General features: G+C 33.0%; 1 protein-coding gene across 1 annotated transcript; it reads right to left on the reverse strand.

The window, feature by feature from the left end:
- Positions 1–1610: 1610 nt before the first annotated feature.
- Positions 1611–2557, reverse strand: LOC110104611 (uncharacterized protein At1g76070-like). The gene has a single exon (XM_020833785.2). It carries the CDS (start codon positions 2418–2420, stop codon positions 1725–1727), a length of 696 nt encoding a protein of 231 aa, XP_020689444.1. The 5' UTR covers positions 2421–2557; the 3' UTR covers positions 1611–1724.
- Positions 2558–13993: the final 11436 nt, after the last annotated feature.

Raw genomic sequence — 13993 nt, forward strand, 5'->3', positions numbered from 1 at the left:
AGGTAATTTGCGAAATAAGGCACAATTAGAAAAAAAAATTTAGGACTGGCTTAAATTTTTTCCTAGAGTTAATTTTATTATATATTTCTTAAGATGTTTATTCTGATAATAATGGGGAAGTTTGGGTTGTTGTAAAAATAATAATATTATTATATTTAATATATTTGAAATTATTTATTGTAGAATAAATATCGGTAAATAATTTTTTATTTGATTTAAAATAAAATAAATATAATATATAGCTCAATAATGATGGTAGCCCATGACAAAAGTTTGGGGCTAATAGAGGCAAAAGACAAGGAGAGTGGACTAAGCTTATGGTGTATTTAGAATTACGTTGAAAATGGATGAGTTTTAAATACATTATAATTGGGTTGTATAGTAATTTTAAATTCGCTAAAATTTTACTTGAAATTCTTTTTTCATGAAATCAAACACAAAATTTTCAAAACTTTACGCTCACGTTTTATAAAACCAAATAGCCTCCTAAGTATAAAGATCGTTGAATTTAATTATTTTGCCCTATATTCACATGGTCTATCTTTATTATTTTTACATTTATCAAACCAATTATATATATCATCATCATCATCAAAAATTTAGCTTGACCGAGCACGAATAATGAGGCAAAATTAAATTGAAAACATTTAAAATTAAATTCGTTGCCATCCGAACTCTGATTTCAAGAAACTTAAAGTTGAACTAAACCTCTCGAAATGACGAACCCAACTACACCAAAGTTGACCCAATATGAGCCCGAATGGGTCCAATTTAATTGAAGACCCGAAGCCCATTTGGAATGTTCAAACTATAAATTGGATGATAAAACGGTTTCTAAACGTGATATGCTTATAATCAAATCGAGCGGCTTCACAAGACGAATTCAACGAGTAAGATCATCGAATTCTAACATTATTAAGGCACTCAAATACTAGATAAATGGTCCATGATCAAAGGAGTTGACTATAGGCATCCAACCACCACCATCCGACACCGATCTTTTCGATCTCTATAGTCCGCCAACTATGGCCCTTCCGACCAAACGAATATGTTAATATTAAATCTTCCAAATCCCACCATGTAATGCACTCTATATGATGTATATTTTCTACATCAAGCCAATGTCTTCTTCCCCCCCAAGGAAATGCCTCATTTGTAATTGACAGCAAACACTAGTGGATTCATTCAAATTAGGCTAGATCTTTTTTTTTTTTCATTTTTAGAAGTTTTCAATATAAAAACAATCTTTTATGAACATTACACTCTTTTTTTATTTGATTGTGTGTTGAATCTTTGTATGAAGTTAAGATGTTAAAATTTATATTTTTCTATCGTCGTGAATATTCCTGAATGCAACATATATATATAATGGTGATGATATCTTGACAGAATTAAAAAAAAAAAAAAATAGAGATTTTGATTTATAATTTATTTTATAAGATTAACATTAAATTGTGTTGGCTTACGGATACAAAGATTATTTCTGCATTGTTTTTATCAACACTTCTTTTAAAATCTGCAAGACTAATTCTAATTGAATTCTTCAAAGAAACTTGTCATATCAGAGCTTCTTTGCATGGTTATTACACGCATCAATCTCTTTAGAATCATTCAGGGAAACAAAAATTCATTGAACCAAGAAAATTACAGTTACATGAACCAATGAGTTTAAGAGTTTGACGCACGGATTACATGGTACTCTCTTCTTCAATTAAGAAAAAAAATCAATTTTTATGAATTTGTAGGGGGAGTGGAGGAGGCATGTCCCTCCTCCTCCATAAATTCACCTCCTTCTTCGGCTCCAGAGCCACCGCGCCGCCGCCCACCAGGATTGGAGCAGAGTGAGGAATAAACACATCGTCGTCCTCGTCCTCCTCCTCCCCTTCGTCTCCATAGTTCTGTCCCATCGTCTTTCTCCAATCAAAACCGGCAAGCGTCTCGCGCCCACTCTGATACCGCCGCAACTGACCCAACCGTGGAGCTGACGCCGCGGACGCTACGTTCGTCACCCTTTTCATCTCCATCTTCTCCTCCACCTCCTTTTCATGCGGCACCCCGCCGGGCCTCACCCTCCGGCGAAACAGACCTTTAAAACAGGAGCTGCATAGCCTCCTGCTAGGCTTCTTGGTTTGCTTTTCCTCCCTCTTCTCCTTCTTCTTCTTATTCTTCTTCTTCTTCTTCGTCTTGTCCTTGATTTGACCCATGCAAGAGATCTTTGGAGACGTGGGCTCAGCTCCGCCTCCACTATTGCTCCTCTTCTTGTGCTGCTCATCTTTGGGGAAAATTGAGACGATCGGGCCGGAGAATCCCCGATCTGACCGCCTGCCGGGACTGTGGGGAGGGTTGGAGACCGAGAAAGTGCCCGCCTTTGCAAAGTAGCTCATCTTGCTTGCCGCTTTTGATCTTCCTGCCCTCGCCATTAATAGAACAGGTCTATACTATTGATGAATTTAATAAGAACGGCGAGAAAGAATGGGGGAGGAAGAGATGGTGGAGGGAGAGATTTGGTCAGTTGAAGGGATAAGAAGGAGAAGGCCAGTTGATTAGATTGGCCATAAAGAAGATGATCGTACTAATATATATATATATATATATACAGACGTAAAGTAAGAGTAATAAGAATGGTTAGGTGGACTTTGCCTAGTCAAAATTGGATTCTCCTTCGAGGAGACCTCCTCAAATTTTTCTTAGTCAAATTTTTTATAAAACGCTATAAAATGCTGCTAAACAGCAGATATGATGGGTCAGAATATTTTAATAATAAGTAGTTTAAAAGAAATTTTAATTCATTTTTTTATGAGTACAATAAAAATTATGCACTGTGTTTATTTTAAATAGTTTAAAATAATTTTGAACTTGACAACAATTTTAGTTATTGAAAATACATCATGAGAAAATTCATAATCGTGATGCCGTAATGAAATTAGAAAATTTTTAAACTAATTTTAGGACTGCTCAAACTTCTGAGTTCAGCAAATTTATTTTTGAATTGAATGTTTTTATAAGAACCTGACGACCCCAAAGATGATTTGATGAGATTTTGATGAGAGGAATCCAATGAGTTCAATATAGCTCAATTATAAGATTATGAAAGCACTTCAATATTGAAAAATAATTTATAATCGAAAAAATCAATATAGGTCGTTTGAAATAAATATTTTGAGATTTTGATTAGATTTATCAAAATATCACTCTAAGAAAACTATAAATAAACATGAATTCTTCATATGAGAGATGAAAGGACCATGAGTTAAGATTAGGAAGAGGTTAGAGTTCCACCCAATATTCGACTATAATGGTCGGTGCCAGCAATCATTGTTGCCCAACACTATTGCCCAACTATTGTGGTCTCTAACTAGTTTCCTTAAATTTGTCACCTAACTACCGTCTCCTAATAATCATTTCCTGATTGCTGTAGCTTGACTATGATCTACTGATCACCGTCATTCAACTATAGTCTCTTGACTAACATCACATGACTACTATTATTGGATTACACCGACTTCATTGAATACTATCATCAACAATGTTGACTCACACTATCATCTATAAGGTTGATGCATACCATTAATCCATACCAGCTTACAAGACAAATTCATGCCATCACATATAAGGTTAATGCACAATATTTACATCAATGCCAGCATCTATCTCCCTCATCTCTTGTTATTGCTCACAATATTGATACACGATGCTACCAATAAGAATGATACGTGCTTTCGAACTTTATTAAACTTTTTTTTATCTATACTCTCTCTTCAAAGGAACATTTGGACATATCACAAACGATCACTTGAATACAATGCTTTTGTTTGAAGGCCCTTCCAACTTCTACCGTATATATAGAATCCAACATCAATAGTGAGTCTTAATAGATAATAAATTATTTGTGGGAATTAATATTTTTGTCCTTCTAGATATGTCATAATCATCCTATCTCCAATTTTAGTAAACATATAATCGAAGTGAATTTCCTGATGTCATAAATCTAGAGATACCAAAAGAGATCTTATCAGAGTCCAAATGAGCTCAGATCAGGTGCTAGAAGCAAAATTAAAAATTTTAAAATAATAATTGGATGACTAAACAATCTCTAAAATTTGTATGTTTATAGTCAAATTGACTGTTCCGACTAGATAAATCCAACGATCACTCATCCGTTTAATGATGATAATATTAAGGCACTTAAATTCTATACAAATGCCCTATGATAAAAGTATAATTTGTTCAATATAGTGTTATAGATTTTCTTCATATATTTATTGGGTACACCACTCTCAAAAATTATAAATTACTCCTCACTCTCTATATGAAATGGGACTTGGAGCTTAGACTTGGGATTGAGATTCAAAAAATCTCAAAGGCTCTAAGAATTTTAAAGTTTCACCTAAGCGCCACCTTTTGATTGTTACTTCCTATTCTTTGCCCAATCTTCACAGTCTGACCATGGCTTGAACACCATCATCGGTACACTACTTGATTGCAACCATCAAGCCATTACCTTACAAACATGCCATCAAATGTTGCTTGACTATAATCAATCAATCAACATCACCCAATTATGATTCTCCAACCAACATCTCTCATTCCATGATCCTCCAATCACCATCACCCACCTACACTCCTCCAACCATTTAGGCACGTATATAATCCTTTGTCCACTATCACCCAACTATAGTATTTTTTCCACCATCGCTCAATTACGAGTCAATTATTATTGGTTTTTACTAAATGTCATCAACCACATTCGTCTGATTACAATCATTTAAACATTGTTGCCAACCATAGTCATTTGACATCTGTTGCCCTACTAAAATACTCCTCCTACATATGTCACTTAATTATAGTCCTCTAAGATCCATTGCATTTTTTATCAATATAAAACCCAAAAAATCTATGAAAATTTAATTGAAAATAAGCATAGGGAAATAATCACCTATCTGGAGATGAACACATTTTATAGCTAGCTTTATGGATGGAATTAGCTCTATGACTTAATCTTTTAAGATGGTTGCTTACCCAACATAAGATTAACTCATTCACACATATTTTTTCTAGATGATGGCTACAAAAGTCAAGATCATCAAATTCAAGTTTTCTACCTACCTTGTCTAAGCATATAATGAGATGATTGCATTATGTTGATGCATCTCATAATAAGAAGCAACAAAAAGAGAGGAAGAAGGGGAGGAGAAAGAGAGGTGATATTCAAGAAAGAAAGGAAGAAGTTTTTTTGGATATTTAGAAGGGTAGTTCTTCAACTTCTTTAAGAATGAAGAAGTGCTAATATTTTTTATTTTAGCAAGAAAAATACTTGGTCATAGCTAAGAAAAGTTTTCATTTGATCACTTGGAAAAAAGGTGAGAGATTAATTGGAGCATTAACATCATCATCTTCTTCTTCACTTCTAGCTCTCAATTTTCAAACAAGTGATTGTATTTTCTTTAAGCAAGATGAAATGATATATTTGTCTATATATCTAATTTTGTATGAAATGTAATACTTTATGTACTCTTTTTGAAATTTAATAAATTATTCATTTCTATGTGGTCGTTGACAAATGCTTTAAACAGAGCTACATAAATCTTAATACTCTCTTTTGTGGTGCTTAATCTACTTTGTTGTTATATTGTGGTTTACTATACTTTTCTTAGCTTGATTGCACTATCTTCCTTAACACCGATATCTTTTGACTGTCATTTTCCAACACCAAGTTCTGCTTTCAACCAACTTCATTGACCATTGTCATTGATATCCACTACCAATCATTGATTTCAATCATTTTTGTGAGGTGTTAGTCTAGTTTTAATATAGGATATTCCTGTAAGTTACCACAATAATGTAAATGCATATATATAGGCATTATATGAGATGTATTTTTTTGGGGAAATTTTTAATGAAGATTTAGGATATATTTTCCTCCACCAAATTCTCTCTCTCTCTCTCTCTCTCTCTCTCTCTCTCTCTCTCTCTCTCTCTCTCTTGCAAGAAGAACTCAAGAAGAACTTCTAATTTCTTAACAAATGGTATCAAAGCCTCGATGAGGAGATCTCGAAGGAGGAAGGTTACAATCAAGAGAAAAAATGTTTAGTAGTAGTCCAATCTTGATATGAAAATGGTGATGCTCATTCATTGCAGATCCATCTCTTCCAGTACTAAAATTGCTGGAAGATCACCATCCGACATACATGATCTAGGCATCTATTTCCACAGGCATATCTAGAGCATACAAATGTATCTGGATATGAAGGACAAAAGGGCTCTATCATTGCTGGTGGGAGCACTGAATCTAATTCAGTGGGTTTGAACTGAAACCAATAAACTTCGAACATCTCCTTTTTTAGGTTGATATGGTCTCCTCCTATGAAGTTTGCAGAAGAGGAGGAAGAAGACCGTCTGTAAACCAACCAAGAAGCTTGAGTGAGGATTGAGTGGGAGGCAGAGTGGCATGAGCACGGTTACATGAATGTATATGAACCAGAGTCGCACGAGGTAGGGCCGCACAAAGCATTAGGCTTAGGGTGTCCTCGTGGGCCTCATATGGTCTCGAAAGCACACTGGTGCGGGTGCTTAATCTGACGCATGAAGTTTCAAGCGGGCATTATGTGAGAGCATGATTGGAAGTTCTGAAGCCGTGATAAGGATCTAACTCGTAAGGAGATGAACAGTTGTAGCTGAAAGTTTGACATGAATGTTAAGCCCTTATGAACTAGTCTCAAGGCTAATCAAGAGGGGGTGAATTGATATTTAAAAAATTCTTTAAGAAGGATCACAAATGCAACCAAATAATCACTATTTAAATCAAAGTGCGGAAATTAAATGTAAAAGTACAATAAGAAAGAACACACTATATTTTATAGTGGTTCGGTCAACTTGACCTACGTCCACTCGCCAGAGACTCTCCTCCGAGTATTGCACTAAACACAGTGTATCTCCTTTTACCCCTATAGTAAGGTGGAGAAGTCTGTTTAAAAACTCCTTTCCACCAACCCCGATGAGGCAGAGAACCCAACTCCTTTTGCTTCCTCTAGAAGCAAGCAGAGAACCAAACTCCTTTTGCTTCCTCTAGAAGCAGGCAGAGAACCTCGATCAGTTTCTAAAGTAGATCTCTCTAGAACCCTCAAGGAACCAGGAATGATGATCGAAGAAGACGATGCAGATTCTTGCTTGGAGCAACCTTTATGAAAACCCTCACAAACTCCACCTCATAAGATCTTCTCTCTCTCTCTCTCTCTCTCTCTCTCTCTCTCTCTCTCTCTCTCTCTCTCGCTTCCTCTCCCTCTTCTCTTGGCTCTTTCAGGTCAAGACAATAGAAAAAGATCTTCACTTGAAAAAATAAGAGATCTTTTAAACAAGGGCTCCAAATTTACCCTAATTAGTAACTAGTTGTCAAATATCATCCAGGATGATAATACTATCATCATGTATGATTAGTTTAACTTGTTGAATATCATCTAGACAATCGCCCTGGATGGATGTCTAGATGATGGAAAAATAACTAGATCATCCGGGCCGATTAGTACAAAATGATGAATATTATCTAGAACATCGTCTTGAATGGATGTCTGGATGATATAAAAATAACTTAATCATCCAGACCGATCTCACGATCATCCTGGATGTTAGTTCAATTCAATACATATCATCCAGAGCATCGCCCTGAATGGAGCCAAACCAATTTTTGATCATCTAGAAAGAACTAAGGTTTATGAACTGATCATCCTGGCCAATCCTATGATTGTCTAGGACAATATAATAAGCAATCAAACCTATATTGCCTTTCTTAATTACCATATTAATTTAAGCATAATTACACTACATTTTCCAAGTTGATATCCTGGATGATGTCCAAAATAAAAGATACCTAAATAGATTTGACGGTTGATTCTTTCTAATTTGAGCCGATCGCCCCAACCGATGCTAATATCATCCAGGATGAAGCACTTAATTATGACTACTGTTGATTCTTGTGAATCTAGAATAGGTTATTAAACCTTAACTAATATCCCAAGGCTAACTAAGAGTGGGGTGAATTGGTAATTTTAAAAATTCTCTTGGATTTAAAAATTGAAACTGTTGATTTATGAAGAAAGTTAATTAAAGTTTTAAAATAAAATTTTTGACCATAGAATAAAAAACTTTTAGAAAAAATATGTAGCAAAAATTTAAATGACACAAAGATTTATAGTGGTTCAGTCAAACACGACCTACATCTAATCCCTAAAGTTTACCACTTAAGGTATTCCACTAATACCAAAGTCACTCTCCTTTTGCCCCCACAGCAAGGCGGAGAAGCCTTTACAAAACTCTCTTCCACCAATCCCTAGTGCGGTAGAGAATCGCCGTCCTTTCACACCCTCCAAGTGTAGGCAGAGAACCTTCGTCCTTTCACACCCTCCAAGTGTAGGCAGAGAACCTTTGTCCTTTCACACCCTCTAAGTATAGGTAAAGAACCTTCATCCTTTCACACTCTCTAAGTGTAGGCAGAGAGCCTTCGTCCTTTGACACCCTCTAAGTGTAGGCAGAGAACCTTCGGCATTTTATACTTTTTAAGTGTCGGTAGAGAACCGGATCATCTTCAAAGATCTTCTTACGAGCAATCTAGAAAGACAAGAGGAAGAGTGCAAAACATAAATCACATAAAGATATCCTTACCTTTGAGTAACCTTGTGAACCCATCACACTCCACTAGCAAGAATTCTCTCTCAAACACTCTCTAACACTCTCTCCTTCAATTTCCCTTAAAAAATCACTAAGACAGACTGATAGAAGATGTTTAACATCAGTCTTTAATGTACCTTTTATACAAAAGACACAAAAAATTATCCAGAAAATTGAATTTTTTAAGTTAGAGTGTACACGATCGTACAGTACGATCGTATGTTCATACGTACGAGTAGTTCAAATACTATTATATACAAACCTAGTGTCAATCGGTATGAAATCATTTCATACCCGATCATTATCTGGTACGAACCAAGTTCGTCCGTAACGAACAGTATGAAAATTTCAAAATTTGTCTGTACAAAATGTTGGGACAAATGAGCGAGAATGCACTTGAGATGTTCGTCCTTATATGAAACTGGAATCATCCCGTACGATCTTCATGCGAGAACAAAATAGAGGTGTTCGTACATATATGAAGACTGAGATCATCTCATACAAATCTTCATGTTAGAAATAAATAGAGGCGTTCATCCCTGTACGAAAATTGAGATCATCCCATACGATCAATACTTAGAAAAAATATTCATTTCTATTCGTTCGACTGCTTGTTGGGAAAATTAACTGACGAGATCATCCCGTACGAAGTAATATCGTAAACTACGATCAGTTTAAAAAAATGAATTTTAAACTCTCCTCCGGTGTGTTTATGTGTGTACTCAATTACTCAATTACGATCACACTCTCTCAGACTCAATAAAATGGAAAATATAGACTTTAATTATAATTAACTCTAAACTAATCTTGATTTGAAGTCTTCAACAATCCGGAGTATGATTTTCTTGAAATATTAGTACACATAAGAGCAAAAATAATTCTTCCAAAATATTTTAAGATAAATAATAATCAAATCAATAATATTTGGAATTATAAAAAATATACAAGTTGCAAGAATATCAAACATGTAAAACAAAGTAGCAACTATCTCAACAATCTCTCCTTTTTTTATGATGGCAAAATAATTATTATTTGAATAAAATTAAAAATCTTAAATTTCTCCTTAACTCCTCCTAAATGAATAACCATGTAAAAATAAAGAAATTTCTATTAAGTATAAATCTTTTTTTTTTTAATTCTTCATAAAAGCCACAAAACACTCCAAACAGTCAAAAAAACACTTCAAACAGAAGAAAAAAATAACTCTAACAAATACTAAAATCAAATGCAAACAAATAAACATATAATATTTCTCCCCCTTTTTGATAACAACAAAAAGAAGAAAGAAGAAAAAAAAAAATGTAAGAAGTTATATAAGAAACCTTTGATAATTGATCTTGAAAGAGATTGAATTATAATTACAATAATAAGATTAATATTCATTAGAGAAAATAAAGATTCATAATATTTAAATTAAAATATAACATAGACAAGATAAGTATATTAAGGTCATGAAATAACCTAGATAATTAGATAAGGAGAATTATTGCAAAAGTGATGAAATGAAGATTAATTAAAGTCAAATTTAAATACAAAATATAATTGAACATCAAATTAATTTGAAATTGAAGATTAAAAGATAAAGAAAAGAACAATTTCAATACACTTGTTTGGCGATATTACGTATTTTTTCAAATATTTGTGGCACACTTTGTGTTTTTTTTTGTATTTGTGCTAATTTTGTGCCTCTTTTTAATTTGCGAATCATTGCATATTCTTTTAATTTTTGTACACTTGTACAATTCTCAATTTTTTTTAATTTATCTTTCTAAAATCAATAATCTAAAAACTCAAACTTATCTAAGTACAAATATAATTATATTGAAAAGAGAAATAATAAATATTAAGACATCAAAATTGTAATAATAATATTAAAATTATGTATGTCTAAAAAGAACATGAGATTGATACTTTGAACTTGATCGAGTTATAAATTAACTTGTATTTTTGAAAAATTAAATTTTCTAATAAAATTAATATTTATATTTCTTTTCATATTATAACACTTTTTAAATCAATTAAATAAGGATTATTATATAGGCAAACTAACATTTTAAATAGAGAACAAAATCAACTAAACAAAATAAGACATTTTTTATTGATATCAAATTAAAAAGGTGTTATAATGAAGCACATTTGATATCAAATAAACACATTTGACCATAAAAGAAATAACAAACACATATATAAAAAACACTAAAATCATCACTTCACATCACTAAGAACTGGCAAAGACAACATGCAAGAAGTACATCTATAAATATAAGGGGCCCTGGTCTTGAGGAGGTGGCTGGTTGAAGATAAAAAAATAGCTATTCATTATAGCCACGTTTGTGTTCACAAATTTGAACTGACCTCGAATCCAGCCCATGTCCTGCTAGTATTATGAATCCTGCTGGTGTAGGCGAGTTTGAATTTAATCAAAGGGCTGATCAAAATAACTCTCTAGTCGGTTAAAGTGCTGGACCATCTCTTGAAAGTTAGGTCCATGAGCAAACATAGGTGCAGGTGCTCCCCCTTCTCATTTAGAATCCTCACTTGTATCATCTCTCCCAAAAAGTGCTCCAAATGAAGCATTAGGGAAGTAGATAGGCAATTTAAGTAGAGGATCAGGATGAACAAGATTGTACTTCTTCTCAAGGATATAAGTGACTAGGTGTCCTAAAGCAGTGTTTTTCTTCCTCTTATGTGAAACATGTCCAATTTTAGAAAGGCCATGAATATAGTCAATAATAAGTTGGGCTTGATCTATAGGTTGACCAGTCATGATAAGGTAAGTAATAGTGGATAAAGGAGGAGTAATGTTAATACAATCACCAGCTTTAAGAATAATAGAGGTTGGAAGGACATGCTGAATGACCCTTATATTTTGGTTTAAAGAAGAGACCCTATCCAAATGACATACCTGTTCAATCCCTTTAATGACTTTATTTATTTCAGTCTAGTCAAAATTAGATGTATAAGTCAAAGTGTGGGCTCTAACTCTTTGAGTCCTTAAGTATAAAAAGGTTCCCAAATCTTCCTTAGTTATTTCTACCATTTTCTTCAATAGAAGAGATCTGATCCTACTCACATCCTCACTAAACGACATGTTTGCTAGAAAGTGGTGGAAGGTCTCTTTGTTATATACATGAATCAAAGTCAGGATAAATGCAATTTGAGTAGTGATGAAAAGAGGCATCTCTTGAAAGTGAATATCCTCTTGAAGTAGGGTTTTAGAGGGTGTAACTTTTATAGAACCAAACCTAAGAAAGGATTTCTCTCTAGCCCTGGATAGAAAGTTGTTGTCTTCACCCCTGGAAGATGAATCCTTAATGAGTCTACCCCTCTTGCTAGAACTGGCCATTATTAAGATGTGAAGGATTGGAAGAGGCTATTGAAGTGAATGGAAATGAATTCTAAAGCCCTCCTATTTAAAGAAAAATGACCTTTCGTACATACGAATATGGGTTCATACAGTATGATTAATGGGTTCGTACATATGAAATAAATTTTGTATGTATGAACAAATACGTTCGAAACAAAATGACTTTTTGTAATTATGCAAGTTATGAGGCATCCTTTCGTACAGGCTTTTTGACCATACTATCGTACAGACGAACAGGTGTTCATCCTGGATGATCGGTTAGTTAAGATCATTTTAATGACCATTAAATTCATCCCCCACATTGAATGACATATGGTTCAGACATACGAACTAGGGGTTCATATGTATGATCAATTATAATAATTGATTCTTCTTGGATAACCGTCTAGGTGCATACATACGAATAAATACACATCATCTGGGATGATATAGAGATCGTACAATATGATATATATTAGAAAATGAAAATATTATGCATTCAGTTCAAAATAATGATCAAAATACTATAGAATTCGTACATGACAAAAATAATTTCATACAGTACGAATAGAACGCTTAGAAAAATTTGCATGATCTATCAGAAATAGAAAATCTGATGTGAAAGCATTTCAAAATCACATAAAACATAAAAATAAAAAAAGTAAATCACAAACACAAACAGGCACATTAAATACAAAAACAAAAAATACACAAAGACACATATCAAGTTGGTAGAAAATTTTAATTAAGCATTAAGATCAATCACACCAAGCCTTGTTCTTAATGTGCTAAAAGTATCAAAGACTAGTGGTTTTGTAAAAATATTTGCAAGTTGATTTTCAGTTGAACATGGTTCAATTCAATTTCTTCTTTGGATACATGATCCCTTATAAAATGATGCCTTAAGTCTATATGTTTGGTTCTAGAATGTTGAATAGGATTTTTTAAAATGCAAATGGCATTAGTATTATCATAATAAATTGGAATTGTACCTATTGTAAATCTTAATTCAATAAACTATTATTTCAATTAAAGAACTTATGCCACATAATTTCTTAAGATAATGTATTCAGCTTCAGTAGTAGATAGGGTTACAAAATTCTATTTTATACTGGACCAAGAAACTAAAAATTTTCCTTTGAATTGATAAGTTCCAGAAGTACTCTTCTTATCAATCTTATAACCTACAAAGTCTGAATTTAAATATCCAATTATTTCAAATGAAGAGCTAAACTTAGGATATCAAATTCCTAAGTACTAAGTTCCCAAGAGATATCTCAAAATCATTTTTACTACTGTCAAATGTGATTCTTTTGGATCTTATTTAAATCTAGCACATAAATAAACACTAAACAAAATATTGGGTCTACTAGCAATCAAGTAAAGTAAAGATCCAATAATCCCCCTAAATTTCTTTTGATTAATAGATTTTCCCTTTGGGTCCTTATCCAATTGAACTGAGAAACTCATAGGTGTACTAATAGGTTTAGCATTATCCATTTCATATTTTTTGAGGATGTCCATAACATACTTTGACTGACTAATAAATATTCCTTCCTCAATTTTCTATATACTAAAACTTAGAAAGTAACTCAAATCTCCCATTAGACTCATCTCAAATTCACTACTCTTTATTTTAGAAAAATTAACACAAATATTTTTATTTATAGATCCAAAGATGATATCATCAACATAAATTTATATAATGAGTATATCCTCTCCCAATTTGTTCAAAAAGAGAGTAATGTCCATATTTCCTTTTCCAAAAGAGCTCTCAAGTAAAAAAGTGCTTAACCTTTCATATCAAGCTCTAGGTGCATATTTCAATCTATATAATGCTTTTTTTAATTTAAAAATATGATTTGGGTATTTTAAATTTTTTAAATATGGAGGTTGTTCAACATAAACATCATCTTGAATTACCCCATTCAAAAATGCAATTTTTACATCCATTTGAAATAATTTAAATCCTTTAAAATAGGTAAA

The sequence above is a fragment of the Dendrobium catenatum genome, unplaced genomic scaffold, assembly GCF_001605985.2.
Source record: "Dendrobium catenatum unplaced genomic scaffold, ASM160598v2 fragScaff_scaffold_74, whole genome shotgun sequence".
In the NCBI taxonomy this organism is placed as follows: Eukaryota; Viridiplantae; Streptophyta; class Magnoliopsida; order Asparagales; family Orchidaceae; genus Dendrobium; species Dendrobium catenatum.